This window comes from Podarcis erhardii (assembly GCF_964252035.2).
Source record: "Podarcis erhardii genome assembly, chromosome: 1".
Classification (NCBI taxonomy): domain Eukaryota; kingdom Metazoa; phylum Chordata; class Lepidosauria; order Squamata; family Lacertidae; genus Podarcis; species Podarcis erhardii.
In genome coordinates, this window is record NC_138497.1 from 38,272,676 (window position 1) to 38,294,631 (window position 21,956).

Sequence of the window (21,956 nt, forward strand, 5' to 3'; positions counted from 1 at the left end):
ATTTTTTTAATGAAATGCTTTTAAAATGTTGTCTTATTTTATTGTTGTTAGCCGCCCTGAGCCTGGCTTTGGCTGGGGAGGGCGGGATATAAATAAAAATTTGTTATTATTTTCTTTCTTTCTTTCTTTCTTTCTTTCTTTCTTTCTTTCTTTCTCTCTCTCTCTCTCTCTCTCTCTCTTTACTATAGCATTTTCCCCATGTTATGTGGTCTTCCCCAGGCAGTTGTTCCAAGCAAGGGAGAGGGGCATGTGCTAAGCACACATTCCAGGAAAGCAAAGCCATGTGCCACTAGTCCCAGTTCAGGTTCCAGTAGCAAAAGCAGGTCAAGCAGAGTCTGGGTTCTACCAGGGCAAGAACAAATGAGCCGAGGTCAGGTTCTGATCAGCAGGGTCAAAAAGGAGTGGAAGAAATGTTCGGCACAGCACTACATGGCACAGTGCCACTCAACCTCCATTCTCAAAACATGTGTGAATTAGTCCTGCTTTGGTTATTGTCTCCAAAGGACAGGGTCACTTCACCTTCAAATGCTCATCTGAGGCCTATTGACGAGACTTTGCTTTATTCCTTTATGAAAGTGAATGAGACCCCAGGGAAGCTACGAAAGAAATAGAAGAGCTGAGGGGGAAAGGTCTTAGGATAACTCATAATTGACAAAAACTATCTGGGCAGGAAATTGTGGCAGCCTGCCCATCAGTTGGAAAGTTAATTCAACTTCAGATAAAGGAATTTTAAAGGTGAAAAGGACAGTTAAACTTCAGATGAAGAAATAATAACAAAAGAACACAGTAAATCCTCAGAGATCTGTAGAAGGAACAACAGTGATAGTGCTTTATTTTTTAATTGGAAGGAGGCATTTAAAAGAGAGAGAGAGAGAGAGAGAGAGAGAGAGAGAGAGAGAGAGAGAGAGATGGAGAAAGAAAAGCAAAATGCCCATCATATTTAAGTTCCCACCTTACAGTAAGAGGCACATATTATAACTCATCAATGACTATAATTTTACCCATCTATAATCAACCAAATCAATACTAGCAATAAAATTCAGAATCTGCCAGCAATATTGTGATGAAGTCCTGCACACAAATCTTAAGACAATACCTCTATTGTGCTGTAGTAACTGTAGAATCCTCTCATAGCTAGAATATTCTAAGGGGAAACTCAATTATCTGAGTGTCCTAATGAAGCCAAACTGACACCATCCATGCACAAAGAAACACCTCTAAAAGCAGGGGGAGGGCGGGCATAAACCCATTCACAAAGAGTAAGCATGTTTGGTGGACAGAGAATGCTGACTGACATGTTGCAGAAGCAGAGAAAAGAAAAGAAAAAATGGGAGACGGAGAATGGAATGGACTATCCTGACATAAGGAATGGCTGACTGACTGGAACCTTGAACAGGAGCCCTGAAATATGTTATTGTTAACCCCACTTCTTATTTCTCCTTCCCCATAGGTGTCAGTACTATTCACCCATGGAACTTTATGTGTCTCAGACTGGACCACTTTCCAGGGGTTAAAGCTTTATATCTGTTTCCTCTGACAGGGAAAGAATTTACCTTTTAAACAAATCGGCCTGGGTTTTTGTTCATGCTATCATAATTTTCACCCCTTTCTTCTTAGATCTATAAAGTCTGGCTTATGTGGAATCTCTTACTCTAGCAAATGCCATCCGTTGTTAAAACAAGTTGTGTACTGAATAAAATGTGACTCTGTGGAGTGGGTTACATGACCGTGCATTTTGAGGGGTTGTTATTCCTTCCTTCCTTCCTTCCTTCCTTCCTTCCTTCCTTCCTTCCTTCCTTCCCTCCCTCCCTCCCTATGCCATTGAATAACTTGAGCAAGGGTCATTTTTCATAAATGTTTTGCACCAAAAATGTAGCACAGTGTCACTGAATCTATCATGCCGAGCATCTTTGTTTACAGATGTCACAGACTCTCCTGGGAGGTTCAGTACAGGCTCTAAATATCTAAAATGCCCCTGGAAAACTGACGCTTACATCTGATTAATGTGGAAGATGGTCCTAAGAGAACTGCAGTAATGTACCATATCTTTGGAGGGGAGAAAGAGTTTGTGACACTGCGCCTACTTTTTCTTCTCTTTTGCAAGTTTATAGCCCCGACTGCTACAGATCATTTCAAGCTTTTCCAGTGGGGTGGAGCCACAACAATAGCCTCTCTGCTGTGGTGTCCCTAGTGGCGGCATTGGTGTCACCTCCTCGTCCCTCAGCCTCTTGGTCAACCTCAGCAACACCACTGCTGGAAAACTCTTGCTGTAGCTCCATTCCACTTTGCAAGCCACTCCCTCATTCTCCACTAGAGATACCAGGGATTGAATGTGGGGCTTGAGTTGCAGTGCCTTCTTCTAATGAAACAGAGAGCTGAGATACATAGAGATTACAAAGAGCAGCCCACACCACTAACAATAAAAAGAAACACACACACACACATTTAAGTCTACTACAAAAGTGATATAGTCAACATTCACCTAATGCACATGTTGCACTCAAGAAATCTTACCTGAAGGAGAAATCTTACCCGAGTAAACTTGAGGTTCTCATTTGGAGTACAACTAGGATCTAATGGCAGAGCAGGTGTCAAAGGCAAGACAAATGAATGGAGGCAGTCCTCATTTCCTTAAAAATAAAAACTTTGCCGAGGACACCCTCCCCACCTTCCCAGAAATCCAGCTGGTAGCACCCTGGGGTTTTTGTGAAACAAAGGCACCCAGGCAGGCAATTTGTGGGCAATTTGTAGAATGAAAGAAAGGGCAATTAGAAGCACTCTTGCGCCACCTTGGAAGTGTAGTAAGCACAACCTTGCAGTCCATCCTTGAGAACGTACTCTGGCTTTTAGTAATTTTGAATGCACTTACTTTTCACATTAATTGCTGGAGAATGGTACAAAAGAAAGATGGGGGTTTTTTTCCCAGCACAGCACTAGATTCAAATTCCAGCCTGTAGGAACGAACGCCTGAGGATTTGTTGTAGTGGGGTATTTGCTAGCTGTACCACTGGGGCTCGGAGCTTGGGTGTGCTGCAGTGTTTGTTTTACATGTTGTGCATGTGGTGAAGTATGGGTGCGCTGGGGGGCATGCCGCCATCATTGTGAGTTCATTGGTTAGCTGTATGGGGACAGCATATGGGCATTGACACAGTCCCTGGTGGATGGGAGCTGGAGTTCTTTCCAAGGATGCTGTGTGTCATTTTTAAGTCCTTTTTTTGGGGGGGGGGTGTATTTTCTAGTTGTGTGTACTCCCTGCCCCCACTTCCCGACCAGGTAGAGCACACAATGGATATAACAGGCATTCTGCTGATGTAGCTGTGGCGTATCTCCAACCCTGACATGATGCGAGTATAGGATTGCTCTGCCCAGTTCATTGTTACGAGCGCACAGAAGGATTAGCGGTTCATTTCCATTTTAAATACTTACAAACATGCCTACCAAGTGGGGCAAACATGTTGAACAAGATCCCAAGGCTCAGGATTACAGGGATCTAACAGCAGCCAATACAAAGCAATGTCAGCATGGCACAGAGGCAGGAGGTCCACTTAGAATATCTTTGTCAAGAGCTATGATGAATCTATAAGCAGTGTGATGCTAATACACAGCATGATTCCCTTCCTGGTGTTCATTATCTCTATCCTTATAAGCATGCACTTCAAAAGGCTGTTTCCTGAAGAAAATACCATTTTAATTCCAATGTTTATGATTATGATGACTTCTTATTGCTCTTCAGCTTATCTTTCAACCTGTGGTTTGTTGTTTAAGACCACTGGATACAATCTACGCATCTTCCAGTGAAATTATGGCACTCTGTTGTGAGAATTATGCTCAGTGTTCTTTCAATAAATCACATTTGCTCTTTATTAAGTTCTATCACACCTTTCAAGCCACATAGGACCCCCAAGACAGCAAAGAGAAACATTAAATTCAGTACTAATTAATCTGTTTTTTTAATTTTTTTTAATTAAAGAAATACAGCTAGATACTTTGTCATGGGGTGACTAAGCCATTAATTTGTTCATGATCTTCATTGTGAGAAGGCTTGCAGGGAATTCAGAGATAAAAAAACCTTGCTGGTTTAAGAGTTAAGGCTATCTCCTTTTGGCTTGAGCTCTACAGAGCTGGGGAAAGTTGAAGCTGATACTTTAAGAGACATGCCTTCTGATCAGTCTATGTCAAAAATTGTGCTTGCTTACAACTTAACTCCATGCACCCACACTTCCCCTTGCTCTTTGAGGCCCAAATCCAGATGAGGAGGATGAAGTGTCTGAGATTATGAAGATGTCCCACTTAAACACTGCTGTTGAGATAATGTCCCCCCACCACACCTGAAGTCACAGACCAGCTTACGGGATGCAGGGCAGGTCACATGATGCACACAGCTTTGTTCTCCAACACTCACCACCGCTTACTCACCAGTCTACCCTGGTACCTACTCCCTGCCCAACTGCACAAATCCTGCAGTGTCATAGTTGGGCTGCCACCAGTGTGCATCAAGTGAGCAGATGTCTGTTTTAACACTTTACTTGGGTCAACTGACGCTCTGCCTGCTTGTTCAGTCTTTGTCTCAGTGATGATGTCTGCGATACATTGGGAGGAAGAAGAAGAAGAGTTTGGATTTGATATCTCACTTTATCACTACCCTAAGGAGTCTCAAAGCGGCTAACAATCTCCTTTCCCTTCCTCCCCCACAACCCCCCCCCAAAAAAACAACAACACTCTGTGAGGTGAGTAAGGCTGAGAGACTTCAGAGAAGTGTGACTAGCCCAAGGTCACCCAGCAGTTGCATGTGAAGGAGCAGGGACGCGAACCTGGTTCACCAGATTACGAGTCCACTGCTCTTAACCACTACACCACACTGGCTAGGAGACTAGGTGAAACAGAAACACAGGCCAGGTTGGCAGCAAGCCAGCATTTCTGCCATTGGGATGTTGGCTAAGGACATTGAGAATTCTGGGATGGGGTGGGCGGCTCAGGGGAACAGCCAGAGAGGGGAAGCCAAGAAGAATAACCTAGGACGTTGCCACCACAGGCCCACAACATTCACCACCTGAGTTGGACACCTCACCCCCAATTGTATGTGCTTAGCTCTTTCATTTAAATATTTTCCTGCATGGGAAGTGTGCATTTCAGGATGAAAACTGAAACTCACAAATATCTAGTTCCTTTATTCAAAGTCCACTTAGGTGATTGTGGCTACTGTTACTTTGAAAGGTGGCTCCACTGGCTCTGGTTTGCTAAGAGATTCTGTCTGTGTGTCCCTGGAAAGGAACATATTGAATAACTCAGCATCCATAGTGACCCTCATCCTGGAAAGGACAATGCACAAACAAGGTGCAATAAACAAGAGATCATTAGTCCTTTTTGTTATTTCACAAAAATGCAAGATATGTTTCTAAGAGGTTCCAACATCAATAAGACTAGTAGGTATTTAAGCAATATAACATTGGCAGCCCTATAGTTCAACAGGTAAGTAAGTGTCCTTGGTGCCAATGGGAATGATGCTGCTTGGCTTCTCTGCAGGTTCCAATTCAACTTTTTCCTGGTGGGGATCACCATTTGTTGGATTTCTAGAACCTAGCTATGAGGGTCCCCACTCAGGAACAAGAATCTTAGAATCATAGAATCATAGAATCTCAGAGTTGGAAGAGACCACAAGGGCCATCGAGTCCAACCCCCTGCCAAGCAGGAAACACCATCAGAGCACTCCTGACATATGGTTGTCAAGCCTCTGCTTAAAGACCTCCAAAGAAGGAGACTCCACCACACTCCTTGGCAGCAAATTCCACTGTCAAACAGCTCTTACTGTCAGGAAGTTCTTCCTAATGTTTAGGTGGAATCTTCTTTCTTGTAGTTTGGAACCATTGCTCCGTGTCCGCTTCTCTGGAGCAGCAGAAAACAACCTTTCTCCCTCCTCTATGTGACATCCTTTTATATATTTGAACATGGCTATCATATCACCCCTTAACCTCCTCTTCTCCAGGCTAAACATGCCCAGCTCCCTTAGCCTTTCTTCATAAGGCATTGTTTCCAGGCCTTTGACCATTTTGGTTGCCCTCCTCTGGACACGTTCCAGTTTGTCAGTGTCCTTCTTGAACTGTGGTGCCCAGAACTGGACACAGTACTCCAGGTGAGGTCTGACCAGAGCAGAATACAGTGGCACTATTACTTCCCTTGATCTAGATGCTATACTCCTATTGATGCAGCCCAGAATTGCATTGGCTTTTTTAGCTGCCACGTCACACTGTTGGCTCATGTCAAGTTTGTGGTCAATCAAGACTCCTAGTCAATCTGAGCCATCTAGAGCATCTAGAGCTCCTAGTCAATCTGAGCCATCTAGAGCACGGGTGTCAAACACAAGGCCCGTGGGCCGAATCCGGCCTGCCAGACCTTGTCATGTGGCCGCTGGCCACCAGCCTTCACCTTTTATTCTCGCTTTTTTTTTTGACACAAGAAAGCCGCCTCTTCAGCGCATGTGCGGCAGCCTACAAGCCAGAGAACATCTGCCCTCTAGCGGCGCCGGCCGTTCTACACAGGAAACCTCCACTTTACATGCATTCAGGAAACCTCCACTTGTTACAACTGGCAGATACAACTGGCCCTTTGAGGATGACCAAACTGCTGATGCGGCCCCCGATGAATTTGAGTTTGACACCCCTGATCTAGAGCAATCCCAGGTGGTGATACTGGTTGGGGGTTGAGGTTGCTCCCAACCTAGCCTCATTGCTTCTATCTCCTTCTCCAGGAGCTCAGGGTAGATTACTTCTTTGCCCAGTTGAGAAGCTCTCCTGGGAACTAAGCCCCTCACCCCAAAGTATATTCAGCCACATCAGAGGGAGGTCAGGTTCTGGTCAAGGATTTAGTGGAGCGGAGGGATGACTGGCCGGTCCTTTAATTAGGGCAACCAGCCTCCTTTCCCTTGCCCAATGGTCTCTAGGAGACTACTTGGCCACTGCATGTCCTTTTCTCTATCAGTCTGACCTCCCCAGCATCTTGTTTTCCCCTCCATTTCAGTCCCATCTCACCCAAGTTTATCACAGCCCTGCTCACATACCTTTCACTTGTAGGTGCCACTTCTCGATAGTGTCCTGGCCCAGTGGTAAATGAAGCCTCCAGCACCAGACCAATCATCTGGGAAGGCTGTGGGAGTGGTGATGATGGCACTTGTGGTGGAGTAGCCTAGGTAGCCCTCCACAAATACCAACAATGAGGGTGTTATAAAGGTGTCCCATACAAGAGTCATCTGTGTTCCTATGGAGATGAAGTAGTCAAAACTTTGGGTCATCTACTCTTGGAATGTAATTTTCAGAGAGGAGTGCAATAGATTACTTGGTCCCCTTATGAGGAAACATCCTAGAACGACACTGGAATTATACCTGGAATATTTTTTGGCTGATACAAATTCATTAATAACAGACGTAGTGGCCAAGTTCCTCTTCTCTGCTCAAAAGTCTCATACTCCCATCTTAATTGCAATTTGTATATTACATTTTTATCTTTAGTATCATAAAATATTATAAAAATGTATGTATTTTATTCTTTGCATTATATTGTACAGTGGTACCTTGGGTTAAGAACTTAATTCGTTCTGGAGGTCTGTTCTTAACCTGAAACTGTTCTTAACCTGAAGCACCACTTTAGCTAATGGGGCCTCCTCCTCCTGCTGCGTCACCGCTGCATGATTTCTGTTCTCATCCTGAAGCAAAGTTCTTAACCTGAGGTAATATTTCTGGGTTAGCGGAGTCTGTAACCTGAAGCGTATGTAACCTGAGGTACAACTGTATTTTAAATGATAATATGTTTTAATGCTCATGTTTTCATTCCTTGTATGCTCTGTTTTTTGGGGGGAGGGGGTCTATGACTGTACAATAAGATATTTTGATTAGCAAATCTTTGCATGGAGATATAGAAATTGTACTAAATTTCTACAATATAAATTTTGCAATAACGGCATGGTTGCTTGTCTAGTCAACAGTAAGTCTTACTGCGTAATATCCAACATTAATCACACTCAGAATAGACTGATTGATTTCAATATGTTTACTCAGAGTATGACCGAGTTGGATATCATCCATTAAGGTAAGTCACACTCACTCTAGCTAAGAGAATACCAGATTGCAGTCTAAATATTTATCAGTCCTGCTTTAATAGGTCTACAAAAAGAGAAAACAGAAAAAAACAGATGCAAGCAGGGTATCGTTGGCCTCGGAACTTTCTCGTAATAACCATTATCTGATCCCTGAGCCTTAAAATTTTGGATACAGAAGCTGTCATTAGGCAATAAATGTCCTTGTAGTTAATTTGTGTTGTGGATTGATGCTATTTGAGTCTTCTGCACTACAAAGAGACCTTTTGCTGGCCTACTTCATTCCTAAAAACAATGACTAGCTGTTTGTAGGAGTGAGATTAGTTTGCTGTAGATTCATCCTATTTCACTTTTTGCTGACCAAGCTTTATGTTAGATAGACCTTCAAACTGCCATGATTTGCATAAGTGAAAATCAAACAGCAAACAGAGGTTTTAAGTGCCTTTAACCAAGAACAGGAACAAAAGTTTATCTGCAAATTTCATACCATATAATATGATGAACATTTGCTTTGCTAACTTCACAGAACTGGAAGAAAAAAATCTATTCTCAAAAGACTGCAGTCCTGAAATTGTTTCCTCTGTATTGCTATTTGCTCTGATCACCTGCTCATGAGAGCCCCTATTCAGTTCCACAGAGGGACCCAATGTTCACACACAAAGGAAAAACGATGGGGTTCCCCTTCCAACTAAAGTAATGGGGAGCCATTTGGGGTAGGGAGTCCTAGATTTCCATGCTTGGAATAAGTTACTTTTAATATTGAAGGCTGACTTGAGACTGGAACAGGATAAGTAGGTTGAAGTTCAGATAGAGATTATTTTGTTATAAAATAAGGGCTTCCAATGCTTCCATCCCCCAAACAAACATCTGGAAAGGGATGTGTGAAGGTCTGGAGTATGTGTAGCTAAGCTTTTGTCTACCATTTCTTGCGGAGTTTCAGCTTCCATCATCACTGACTATTGGCCATGTTGACTGGGCCTTATAGGAGATGGACTGACTCCAACCAGAGCTGGTGCCAGGCTATTTTGCATCACAGGCAAGGCTAACTACTTTCACATGCAATGTCCCCAGAAAAAATGGCTAACTTCAATTTTCAAAAACTTGTAGAAAAAACTTGAAACTGCAAAATTTATTTTAAATTGCAAGAATAAGTAATCTGTATAAAACTGTGCCCCTTGGGGGTCAGTACTGCAGCCCTCTGAGGTTTGCACCCCAAGTGGCTCCCTAATTGGCCTAATGATAGCACTGGCCCTGACTCCCTGTTCTAGAGTGGGATGGGGCCATTGGTATGATCTCATTGCACCTTTGCACACAAAAAGCCCTTTTGTGCAATTAATTCATGAAGGGGCTACAGACCGCTTGATTTCTTTAGACCCTGCCCCAGGCCTTCTCTTGGTTCAACTGCCATCAATATTCTGTAAGCTTGCAGGTTCCTGTTGGCAGTTTTAGAAACAAAAACAAAAACCATTGTCATTTAAGTCACAAACTCATGTACTTCTGCATGCCTCGGGCATCACGAGTATGTTGAAGCTACTAAATTATTTTTGGATGGCCCCATTTCACTTTCAAACTGATAGGCACTCAACAACATGAGTTTGCAGTTAGAGGGAATGATATATGTCTTAATGGAAGTGGTTGCAATATGGAGCAATATGTCTGGGGTGAGAGGACTTGTGCCTCAGCTTTTTTGCAATAATGGTATTCAGTTGAAAAAGAAGAGTAAAGGATTTTGCATATGGCCTACACAGAGAGAACAAAATGGTTTTTTGTTTTGGCAGTGGCTACATGACCCTTGGGGTACTTTCCAACTCTACAGTGATTCTATGATTCTATCTGCTGAGGGCAGATGTCAGCAACAGAATGTTCACAACAGTCCACATCTGTGAGTTAGGTGAATAATTAGTTTGACATAAGCTGTCACATACGGGGTGGGAGGGGGGAAGGATAGGAGAAACAGCGGGTGGCAGAGGCACAAAAATGGAGAAGGGCTACCCAAAAAGAAATGGAGCTGAAGCAAAATCTCACATAGGATCCATGTACAAGCAAGTGGACAGACAAGTGAGACTGGAGCACTCTTGGCAAGGGAGTTAAGAAACCATAGGCTTGTTTGTCTGAACAAGCACTGAAAAAGGGAGCAGAAACCAGCGTAGCTTCTTCTGTTTCTACTTTTTCTCTTTTTCTTCTTGGACAGTGCATGCATTTTCCCATTAGGGAGATCTCCACTTTGTAAGGGAAGCCTCCCTGAGCACAAAATGTGGCAAATAAAATGTAAAGTTGCAATAATATTACATGCCCAGAACGTTTGTGATAAACATATTGCTAAAGATTTATTTTTTTTAATGATAGCATCAAACTTATTTAAACAGAAGGAAACCAGTTGGAGCCACAGCGGAAACATGAGCTTACAAGGGTGGGGGGTACTGAAAAGGGATACTGAAAAAGATAGGAAAAGGCTAGGAATAAAAATTCTTTGCACAACAGAAGATAATGGAGAGATAAAGGTAAAGGTAAAGGTACCCCTGCCCGTACGGGCCAGTCTTGACAGACTCTGGGGTTGTGCGCCCATCTCACTTAAGAGGCCAGGGGCCAGCGCTGTCCGGAGACACTTCCGGGTCACGTGGCCAGCGTGACAAAGCTGCATCTGGCGAGCCAGAGCCACACACGGAAACGCCGTTTACCTTCCCGCTGGTAAGCGGTCCCTATTTATCTACTTGCACCTGGAGGTGCTTTCGAACTGCTAGGTTGGCAGGCGCTGGGACCGAGCAGCAGGAGCGCACCCCGCCGCAGGGATTCGAACCACCGACCTTTCGATCGGCAAGTCCTAGGCGCTGGCGCTGAGGCTTTAACCCACAGCGCCACCTGCATCCCTAATGGAGAGATACCCATACCTAAAATATCTTTTTTTTTCCTGCTGAAGAGCTTTGTTTTAAAAAAAAAAGAACATTTAGAACTAAAGCCACTTGAATGTTTCCTGCTCAGATGCCACCAATTCTCTCTTGCTGTCCTTCTTTCCAGAATGCCCTCGCTGAGTGATGATGAGGTGCCACAGGTAAAAGCTTTCCTCAAGTCCCACCTCTTCCTTGAATATTGTTAATGCAACCCCTTAATCTTCATCAACTACTGACACTATGCTTAATTGCTTTTCCAAATATGCACCCATTATCCTTTAATCTGTCTTTCTCCCCTCAACTCCCTCTACTGCCCCCACCCCATACAACACTTATACTGTAAGTTCCTCAAGATCAGGCACCCCCAAACTCGGCCCTCCAGATGTTTTGGGACTACAATTCCCATCATCCCTGACTACTGGTCCTGTTAGCTAGGGATGATGGGAGTTGTAGTCCCAAAACATCTGGAAGGTCAAGTTTGGGGGTGCCTGCTCAAGATGGAGGTTGTCTTTTTACTAATGTTGTATGAGGGTAAGTTGATAGCACCTTAATAAATGACAATAATAACAACAACAATTAACAGCTTGGAACCAGGTTATCTTCTCCCAAACCTTAAGATCCTTTTCAGAGGCTTAAAGTGCTTCACTGAAAAGAAGTGAGGAAGGCAAACACCAGGCAATTGTAATAGGAATAGTGTTACTTATTCACACAGTAACTGGAGTCAGTCAGAACAGTGAAATAGTTAAATTTGGATATGGAACAAATGATTCAGGGACGTTAAAGTTCCAAACAGTCCCAAAATAATATTTCTAAACTGAGTAACTGTATAACTGAATAGCAGGGTTCTATTTAATTATTGGATTAAAATTATGAACACGACAACCGATGGACTCCCTAAAATTTGTCTCAGGGAACATTTATAGATTACTTGCTCTGAGGTGCCTACTTGGATTTAGGAAATCACTCAGATTCATTTGCATGAACTCTCACTAGCATGCTTTGCTGGACTTGAACTGTTGGCAGAAATAAACAGAGTTTAAAAGGAGAACAACAGACATGTTTATCTAGCAAGATCTATCTCTACTGGTGGAAGTAAAAATAGCACCATGGTACAGGCTGTTTATGTTTAAGCGTGCACTGGAGAATTACTTGATATAACTTCCAAAGTTGTTTGTAAGAAGAGCTTTCACTTTATGAAGACTGCAGCAATTTCTTTCTACAGCACTGGATGAGTGTTAACTTCTTATCTGATACAAACTAAGGTTCTGTACTGGTGAGAATATAGCTGTGTGTGGGTGGGAACCTATTTGTTCAAATAGCCCATCAATTAAAACATTGGGCTAAGCTTTCTTTAGCCTGTTTCGAATTATTATGTAAACTGGACAAACCAGCAGAAATTGGATTAAATTCCAGCAAGTTATCTGTATTGTAGCTATATATGTGCTGGCTGCCATTAAATATTACAAGAATTAATTAATAAGAATGTTTGTAAGATGGACTACAGTGGTACCTCTGGTTACAAACTTAATTCGTTCTAGAGGTGCATTCTTAAGCTGAAACCATTCTTATCCTGAGGCATGCTTTCGCTAATGGGGTTTCCCGCTGCGCGCGTGCCTCTGACATGCGATTTCCGTTCGCATCCTGGGGCAAAGTTCGCAACCAGGAGCAGCTACTTCTGGGTTAGCGGAGCTTGTAACCTGAAGCGTTCGTAACCAGAAGCGTTCGTAACCAGAGGTACCACTGTATTGATTTCTACGTGATTTTATTCTGTTTTCACCAGTATGATAGACAATCGATTCATAGCTTTTTCCAGTTCTATTTTAATTTGCATAGCTTCATCTGTAATTTTGTATGGCTTATGAATAAAAAATGAATTTATTCTGATTTTGATATATACTGTTGGGCTCTAAAATGGTTTTGACTTACTAGAAAAGAGACCATGGGATAACGGTGAGAAGCTCAGTGAAAATGGCAGGTTGGTGTGCTGCAACAGTAAATATGCAAATTCTGTGGCAGGAACTTCTAGGAAAGAAACTATGTATAATTCATCAAATATTATAATGACATTATATAAATCTATGCTACACCTACATCTGGTATAAACATTTGCTCTGTCTCAAAAAAGAAAAGAAAAAGATATGTCGATCGGGAGAAGACAGTAAAAATGATGAGTGAAGAAGCATTTTTCCTGCAAAGCAAGGCTTTTTTGCTTGAAAAAGGAACAAATAAGCAAGAAAATAACAGAAAGTTATTCAGTTGTGAATGTTGTGGAGGTAGTGAACAGAAAAAGGTAATTATTCTCTCTCAAAGCACTAGAACTCAGAGTTATCCAATGAAATTAACTAGCTGTTTATTCAGGGCAAACAAAGAGTGCTAGTGCAACTCCATGTAATACATAATTGATTGAAGGAATTCATTGGTACCAAACATTGTGATGGCTACAAGTTTAGGTGGCTTCTAAAAGGTGGCTTCTAAATATATGGAGGATATTAACTGTGAGAAGGAAAAAAATGGTTAACAGCATATGTGCTTGGGACCACTTAACTTGGATTAGTTATACTTGGTAGCCAACGCATGGCATGAGTGCGCTCTCCAACTCAGTAAAATAGACAAAACCACTTGAAGACATGGAAATGCTATAAGTACTGTGGAATGCACTAGTGTGGCATTGCTTGATACAGCTTGCAGTGGCACAATTGCCAATTTGGTGGGCCACCAGTGAGTGAGACCTTAAAAACACCGATATACTCACATTACTGATAGTTCTAGAAAGGTAGATTAATTCTCTCTTTTTAAGTGCATGCTTATAAGTAAAGAGATTTTAATTTATGGTGCTGTTTATCAACATGTAACTGACAGCTATTGTGGTTTAATTGCTGGAGAGTACACAATACAGTGGTACCTCAGGTTAAGAACTTAATTCATTCTGGAGGTCTGTTCTTAACCTGAAACTGTTCTTAACCTGAGGCACCACCTGCTGCTGCTGTTGTGCGATTTCTGTTCTCATCCTGAAGCAAAGTTCTTAACCCGAGGTACTATTTCTGGGTTAGCAGAGTCTGTAACCTGAAGTGTCTGTAACCTGAAGCGTCTGTAACCCAAGGTACCACTGTATCTGTAATCTTCAGGAAGCAACATAGTCAAAGGCGGCTGAGGAATCTGAAGCTACTCCATGTAATTCATGTTTTGCATGCCCCACAACCAAAGAAAACTAGGTTAGTGCTTCCAGTCATTATTAGAGTGTTTTCCCTTTTTTATGAGGCTGCTTTAAAGCTCTCCTTCCTCTTGATTAATATTTTAATGTTAATGTGGCAAATTAGCAGTAAAACAACCAGTTGCTGTAGCTGTTTCTGGAGCAGGAGAAGCATGTGTTTATTTACAAAACTGGCAGCAACCAGCAGCTACTGAGGTCCCAGCACCTCAGGAAAACTCACCTGCGCTAACCATGTGCTCTTGGGTAGGTGGGCCCCCTTGCTATATGACATGCAGATGACACAGGGAAGGGGCCGCTCACTCACCTGCAAAAGTGGACAAGTGGTGGTAGCAAGGAATGGCTACGGCTGTCTCCAACTGCTCACCTACCCTCTCCTTCTGAGAGACGTGGATGCAAGGATTTAGTTTGCTCTACCACTGAAAGGGAGAGCACAGATAAAGACACAGTAGGAAACATGGTAGGAAAGTTTCTCCTGCTTCTGCTTGCTTGACTTCTCTTTCTAGGTGGTGCTATGGCAGAAGAACTGAGCCTAGAGAGCTCTATATGCTGTGACCTCCTCTTGCTTACTTGGCCTTGATCTCTAGTCTGGGGTGTCAGGTCTGTTCAGAGAAAGAACAGCTGCCATCTTACTCTCTTTCTTTGGACGGCACAGGAAAGAAGACTTGGACCAAACCCAAACACCTAGGTGCCCAGAGGAAGTGGATACATGTGCAGGGAGGCAGAGGCAACAACAGCCTGGGGAGCTGGGCAATGGTGACTGAGCTGAGCAAGCTGAATCCTTCCTCATGTGTCAGAGAAAGGAAAGAGGTGGTGGCTTCTGCTGTCAAGAGTGGCATAATTTGCTCTTGCTTTCTTGCTCACTCTGGGTGGCCCCATTGGGCTCAATTTGAGCTGCAGAGTGTAGCAGCACTAACACCTCCTTCCCTTGGGGAAGAGCGGCCGTTTGGCGGTAGCACATTTGCTTTGTATGCAGAAGGTCCCAGGTTCAATCCCTGGCATCTCTAGGTAGAACTGGGAAAGGTTTCTGTCTGAACCCGTGGGGAGGGCTGCTGCTGGCTCATGTAGAGGGTACTGGGGTAGATGGAACACTGGTCTCACTCTGCATATAAGGCAGCTTCCTATAGCTCCCCCTGCCTGGACACACCCACACTCCAGGTGCAAGTCGCAGTTGCTTGTGAAAGCAGGCTGAGCCGAGGGAGTGGCACTGCATGGGTAGAACTGGCCGAAGGGACAATCCACTGCGCATGTTCTGCATGCAGAAAGTAAGAATCTCCAGACTGGGTGGGGACCCCCGAGTCATGCTGCCAGCCAGTGTGGGTAATATTGACCCAAGGATCTCGGCATACTGCCAGTTTATTGCCTCTTTTGGGTGGCTTGGGTCCCACTAGGAGGCTTCCAGAGTGAGAAGGCGAGCAAGAAGCCTCGGCTGATGCGGGGTTTGGGGGAGAGACCGACCACCACTTGCCCCTGTGCTGGCTCACCCTCCCTCCTGTGGGCAGCGCCATGGGGAGGACTGGACTCCCCAATTCCCAGTGGCGGGAGAAGCGAGCCAGCGGGAGGTTGACTGAGGCAGCTGCTCCTGGCAAGGGGCAGCCGGCCGCCCTTTCCCCGCTCGCACACCTGCTCTCCCCCGCCACCGCGCTGCCCCAGGAGAGAAAGCGCGTGACCTGCCAACTTTGCCCGCTCGCTTAAGATGCGGTTGCGGTTGACAAGGTCTCCCGGCGCGAACCTGGAGCCAGCCCTGTTTATAGACACGAGTTCTGCTTGTGTGTGTAGCCTGTCGTGTTCCTTTCCCAGCAGCTTTTGCCCCAGGGCCGCTTTTCCGCCTGTGGTAGTGAAGAAAGACACCTATTACTCTCTATGCGTTCAGGGCAGCGTGGGGCCCCGGTTCCACAAGTCTCTTCTGATTGGTTTAACCCTCCAATCCGAGCTCAGCACTCCGGCGCTCCTATTGGCTCAAACCCCCATCCTTCCGTCTAAGGCCTGCCTTAATAGATATATATATAATTATATATATATATATATATATAATTTAACTGTCATCTCTCTCTCTCGGCTCCCCTCCTTTTCCTCACGCCCCCTCTTGTCCTCCCCCCTCTCTCTTTTTTTTAAAAAAAACCTGTTTGGGTTATGGGGGTGTCGCTGAGGGAAGGGGAAAGGCGCGCGAGCCGGCTTCCCACACAACCGAAAGCCACGAGCTCCTGAGTTTTTTTGTGCGCGCGCGCGCGCGTGAGAGAGTGCCTGTGCGCGCGCAGGAGGGAGGGAGCGAGAGAAGCGGCTCAAGCGAGAGCAACTCCTGACTGAAGAGAGTCTAGCCCGGCAGCGCGCCACAGACAAGACTCGTAAACGGGGAGAGAATGAGAGCGCGAAAGCAGCAGCACCGCCACCACCAGCAGCAGCAGCAGCAGCAGCTCTCCTCAGCTCAGGCAGCCGCTCGACACCAGCTGCAGCAGCAGGCGCACGACTAGAGGCAGGGGAGAGGAGGGGAGGGGAAAAGGAAAGAAAAAGGCGGGGAGTGGAGGCTGAAGGGGCCACAGAGGCAAATTCCCTGAATTATCCCCCTCCTCCTCTTCTTCTCTCTCTCCCGCTCCCTGGCTCGCTCGCTCGCTCAGCCACCTCGCTCGCTCCTCCTCGTCAGCCTCGCTCCCTCCCTCCCTCCCTCCCTCCGCTGCTTCACTCACTCATTCCCGTCCCCCCTCCTTTCTCTCTCTCCCTCCTTCCCCCCTCACTCTCTCTCTCTCTCCTCCGTCTCACTTTCTCCCCCCTCCTCCTCCTCCCCTACCTCTCTTCTCTCCCCTTGTTTTCTCTTTCTCCCCCCTCCCACCCCACCCCACCCCACCCCCTTTCTTCCCCTCTTTTCCCTTTTTTAATTTTCTTTTCCCTTTCCCCCCTTCTCTCTCTTTCTCTCTTTTACCTCAGCTTCTGATTGCTGGCACTGCACTGCAGCTGCTCTTTCAGCCACTCGTCCTGCCTGGCTTCCCACCCCCCCCACCCCTTTCCTCCCCTCCCCACCCACCCATTTCACCGGTGCCAGATAAACAAACCCTCCTCCTCCTCCTCCAGCCCCCACCCCCCAAAAAACCCCATCCTTTGGGGGAAAAGGGGGTGTTGGACTTGCCAGATTAGCTCGAGCTTTTAAAAGGAGGACAAGAAGAAGCCCGAAAGAAGCGGGACGAGCCCCCCCTTCCTTCCTCCTCCCCCCTCCCTGCTCCCCCCCCCACCCCGAAGAGAGAAGCCAGTTATCCTTCTCGCGGCGGCAGCAAACATGATGGCGGCAGCTCCCATCCAGCAGAACGGGACCCACACTGGGGTGCCCATAGACCTGGACCCGCCGGACTCTCGGAAAAGACCACTTGAAGCTCCCCCCGAAGCCGGCAGCACCAAAAGGACCAACACGGGCGGTGGGTATTCGCCCCCCCCTCCACACCACCACCTCCTCCTCCTCCTCCCCCTCCTCCTCTTCCTCCTCCCAAATTCCCCACCCACCTTCCCCTTTCCTACCTGCCTCCTCGCCTCACCTCGCTCTCCTTTCCCTTTCCCCAAACATTCCTTATTTCTCTAATGTTATCATTCATCAAAATGGCGCCGCTTTCCGAGCATCTAGCAGCCCCGTTTTATTTTAATTTCGCATATTCGTCCTGACTTGGGGTCGCGGTGGGGTGGAGGGGAGGGCTGTTCAGCCTCGACCCACCGGGCTGTACCAAGCCCAGGGCTGCTTCTTTCGCCTGCTTCTTTCTCTCTCTTTCTCCCCCCCCCCGCCCCCCTAACCAGCGCACGCCTTTGAACAATTGGGAGAAACTAAATGAATAAATGGCGGATGAAAAGAAGCACTTTCACTCCCCCCATCCCCTCTTAAGCCCCCCCTCTCGTGAGTCGCCAGGTAGATTTTTTTTTTCTCCCACCCGCCCAATACAACAAAAATCTTGTCGATTTCCTGGCACCACTTTCTGTTACGGTGGAAAATGTTGCAAAGATTTGTTCTTCCTGGGGTTGGGTCACGGTGATGGGATGTGTGCGCGCGTGTGTGTGTGTCAGAGAGAGGTTTGCGGAGGGAGGGCGGGAGTTGCCTGTCTTGGTGCGGTGACTTGTTAGTTAACATCCTGCTCTTCCTGGATGAGATGAGTTATAACGGGACCAGCATCTCCTCTATTCATTTGCACTGGAGTCTTCATAACAATGCACCGAGGCAGAGGTGAATTTATTCATCCAACATTAACAAACAGCAGAACTAGATAGCTCGTGTATTTAACTGTTTGTATAATGTCTTTGCGGGGTGGGGTGGGGGGCGCACCTGTACTAGCTGGGACATGGACTCTCAAAGAAAAGTAGGATGGCTCTGAACCTGCTCCTTTATAGAAGCAAAGTTCTGTAATGATGCATTTTTAGGTTAAGCTGTGAAAAGCAGATAGGGGTGTGTATTTGTGTTTTAATAAAGAGGGCTTAAATGTGTGTGTTGTTTTTACATGAGATCCTTTCAGAGCAGTTTCTTTAAGGTCCATAGCATTGATGTCATTCATCGGAGGAGCAAATTGTTCAGTTGTAAAGAAATATTTGATTCATTCCCCAGTTCTGGCTTTTTTCTTTCTTTCGTTTTGCTCTGATTTGGGCATTATATTGGGCATGACATAAGCAGTCACCTTTTAAAGTGTATGCATGACTCCAGGTTTTTTTAAAGGGGGAAATATTATTAATGTCCTTTGATTAAGAGATCATTGCCACTTGAGAAGCATTTAAAAATACATCTGGATTACTTAGGCAAATGGTTGCATCCACTTATATTGCCAAGTTTTCTTGTCAATAGCTAAAACTCTTTGAATAAAATCTCAAATTTTGGATTTAGTGGATAAAGCTGTGTGTTGTGGAGAGTACAGTACTAATGGTGAACAAATGCCCTTTTAATGTTTTCTTTCCAGTTTGCAGCATTTTTAGGGAAAGTTGTAGTTCTTGACAAAATTCTTGTGTAAGGTATTTTCTTGCTTTCTGAAGAGTTATATCATACCTTAGTAACTATTTTACATTCAGAATTACAACTTGAATTGGGTCATTGCTTCTCATAGCACCACCAAATTAAGGACAATTCATTAGATTCTTCATTTTTTCACAGCGGATATGAAGGATAGTGCAACTGGTTACATATCTGTGCAGAATACCTGTACGTTAATACTATAATAGAAAGGCATATATTTTTGAAGGTTTGAGGATGAATGAGATTTTAGGCAGCTAATTAACCTTCAATATCTCAATTTTTTCAGAGGACGGCCAATATTTTCTAAAGGTCCTCATACCTAGTTATGCGGCTGGATCTATAATTGGGAAGGGAGGACAGACAATTGTTCAGCTGCAGAAAGAGACTGGAGCTACCATCAAGCTCTCTAAATCCAAAGACTTTTATCCAGGTAGGTGCAAGCTTTAGAAGATTATTTGTTAAATCCCTAGGGTAATGTATCCACATTCTGTATAATTAAACAACATTAGCGTACCTGTAAAATTAAATAGTATTAGCATACCACTACAATAACTGGCATTCTTGAATAGTAAAATGGATTTTCACAAGCAATTCTAAGTAAATATATTGGTATTTGTTATTTTGCAATAAAGAAAAGATAGCTCGCTGTCTAAACCTGATTGTGGAAAAACTAAGAATCATTGCTATTATGCATGTGTGTTCTACACAGTTCATCTTATTGCAAGAAATGTTTTTTTAAAAAACAGGCTGTTTGACAGCTGGCATTACAGGTTTTGCTGAAGTTTTCAGACATTATAGCAATTAAGCTCATAAGTAAAAACACAGGTTCTCCTTGTAGAATAGGCCATTTACCTTAAATCCATTACGTACTTTGGTTCTGCTTCATTGCTTTGTTCATACATCTTAACATGAAATAAATTCCAAGTGCTGCTCTTCAGATGTTTCTTTGATTTTGTGTATTTTTCACAATTGTGATATATAACGGAAACCTATTGCGAAAGAAAACAAATAATTTTGTTTGGAAATTTAGACTCTAAGAATATTGTACACATAAGTACTATAAGATTGAATTATAAAATATACATACTGAAGGCTGTATAATTCACATATAGTGTTTTATTATCATTTTTGAATGCATAATGTTGATAAAGATTTCTAAACTGGTGTGGAGGTATTTAATGTACATTAAAAGCAACATTTCTTTATATAGACCAGTAATGAAGCATTATTGATAAAAGAAACATTGTCAATAAAGGAAGTGTTCTGATAGTCATTTGATTTTTCTTAACTCTAGCACTGGTGGCTTTCCATTGAGATGGCCTGTTTTCTTTTTTCTTGTAATGAAAAGAAAAATTCTTTATATTTGGTACTGGCTCACAGATATGATTGAATCTTGTAAACTAGTTAGAAAGACTGTCATGAGTAAAACAAGAGTGTTTCATTTTCTACTGTCTTAAATTCCGAAGTGGATCATTGTTGTTTGATACAAAGGTTGTTATTCTCTTGTGATAGTTGTGGTACAGAGGCAGAGAGTGTATGTGTTCAAAGACTTATATGAAAAAATCCATTCAAGATGCAGTATATAACAATGCGTTATTTTTTATGAATGGTGTCTTTTTCATGAAATAGTATTTAAAATGTTGATGAAAAAGCTTGTATATTTTTAAAAAGTGAAAGCTGGTATATAGATGACATAATCGATATGGACATAACATTGTGACAGTTTTGGATTATAGCTATAATGGCAAATTGAGTTTGGGGACAATAGATGAATAAATTACAGATGTGTTTGTGATATTCATAAGAGTAGCCAATGTGAGATGACAGTGCAGAAGAATTTGTGTTTGATCATCAATGCAAATTCTAAATCATAACCTTTGATTTAGCTATATAGTATTAAGCAAGATTGGAGTCTTTTGTTGGCTCCATTAACAGGAGTCCTTTCCATTCTAATTAAAATCAATATTAAGTGTTGAATTGGGCGGATGCAAAGATTTTAATAGAAATTTCCTCTGAAGGTTAAAAAAAAAAGACAAGGCATGATGAGGGGTTTACAGCCTTGTGTTAAGTGTTCCTGTGACGTAAACAGGTTCCCTCTGAAGAAATGCCAGCATGAGAGAGAGCTTGTACAGTTTGACTGTAACAGGTGTAAACTAATCCCTTGTTGTTGTTATTTACTAATCACTAATTTTGGTCCTGTGAGACCTCGTTTATATTTGAAACCACAGTGTTGATCAATTTTAGTGAATAAATAAATATGGGCATCCATAAACTACATAAACATGCTAATACATGTCACTCTTTAATGGTGCTAGTTAATGTTTCTGTTTAGAACTGAACATGAACCTGACGCATAGTTTGAGCTCATGGATTCTCCAACCTACTGTAATTTGGGTTTCTTCCATTTATAAATCCTGAAGTCTTAATCTGAACTATGCTAACTTCTGATCATCCTTAAATTAGACTAGACACTGATCTTTGTAGGTGCGAATTTTCGATTAGCATTGTAAATATTGTATCCAACTAGAGTTTTGATCAATGTAATACTTATAGGTATTAATTGTTCCATAGATGCCTGGCAGTTATACAGTTCAATGGCAACAGCTAGATTATAAAACTTTTTGTGCGTATCAATGATAGTTGCGTTTGTGAACTATATTCCATGTGAGTTTGTATTTAGCACAGAGTAAGTTTAGTTAATCTGATGTGACTAGAAGTAACAAAATTAATTGCAGCTAGTTACATGAATCATACTATTGGCATACTTTGAAGAAAACCCCTCAGTACTGCTGCCCTTTGATTAGT

General features: G+C 43.6%; 1 protein-coding gene and 2 long non-coding RNA genes across 7 annotated transcripts in view; 1 reads left to right on the forward strand and 2 right to left on the reverse strand.

Moving 5' to 3' along the window:
- Positions 1–11,020: 11,020 nt before the first annotated feature.
- LOC309345495 lies at positions 11,021–20,119 on the reverse strand. The gene is made up of 3 exons (XR_014158255.1): positions 20,022–20,119; positions 11,921–11,987; positions 11,021–11,165 (listed from the first exon to the last, which is right to left on the reverse strand). It is a non-coding gene; the product is annotated as an uncharacterized lncRNA (long non-coding RNA).
- LOC309345271 lies at positions 12,001–17,168 on the reverse strand. Its single transcript, XR_014158148.1, has 3 exons — positions 17,100–17,168; positions 14,490–14,601; positions 12,001–13,467 (listed from the first exon to the last, which is right to left on the reverse strand). It is a non-coding gene; the product is annotated as an uncharacterized lncRNA (long non-coding RNA).
- The window catches only part of NOVA1 (NOVA alternative splicing regulator 1), a 148,437-nt gene continuing 143,713 nt past the window's right edge, over positions 17,233–21,956 (forward strand). For 3 of the 5 annotated variants that reach the window (XM_081862731.1, XM_081862727.1, XM_081862729.1), the window contains exons 1-2: positions 17,233–17,586; positions 19,438–19,581. In XM_081862731.1, the coding sequence (XP_081718857.1) occupies positions 17,451–17,586; positions 19,438–19,581 (280 nt within the window). In that variant the 5' untranslated portion in view covers positions 17,233–17,450. Of the gene's footprint in view, positions 17,587–17,619; positions 18,066–18,105; positions 18,378–19,437; positions 19,582–21,956 lie in introns of those variants that run through there. The other 2 variants (XM_081862728.1, XM_081862730.1) reach the window with 2 other exon arrangements.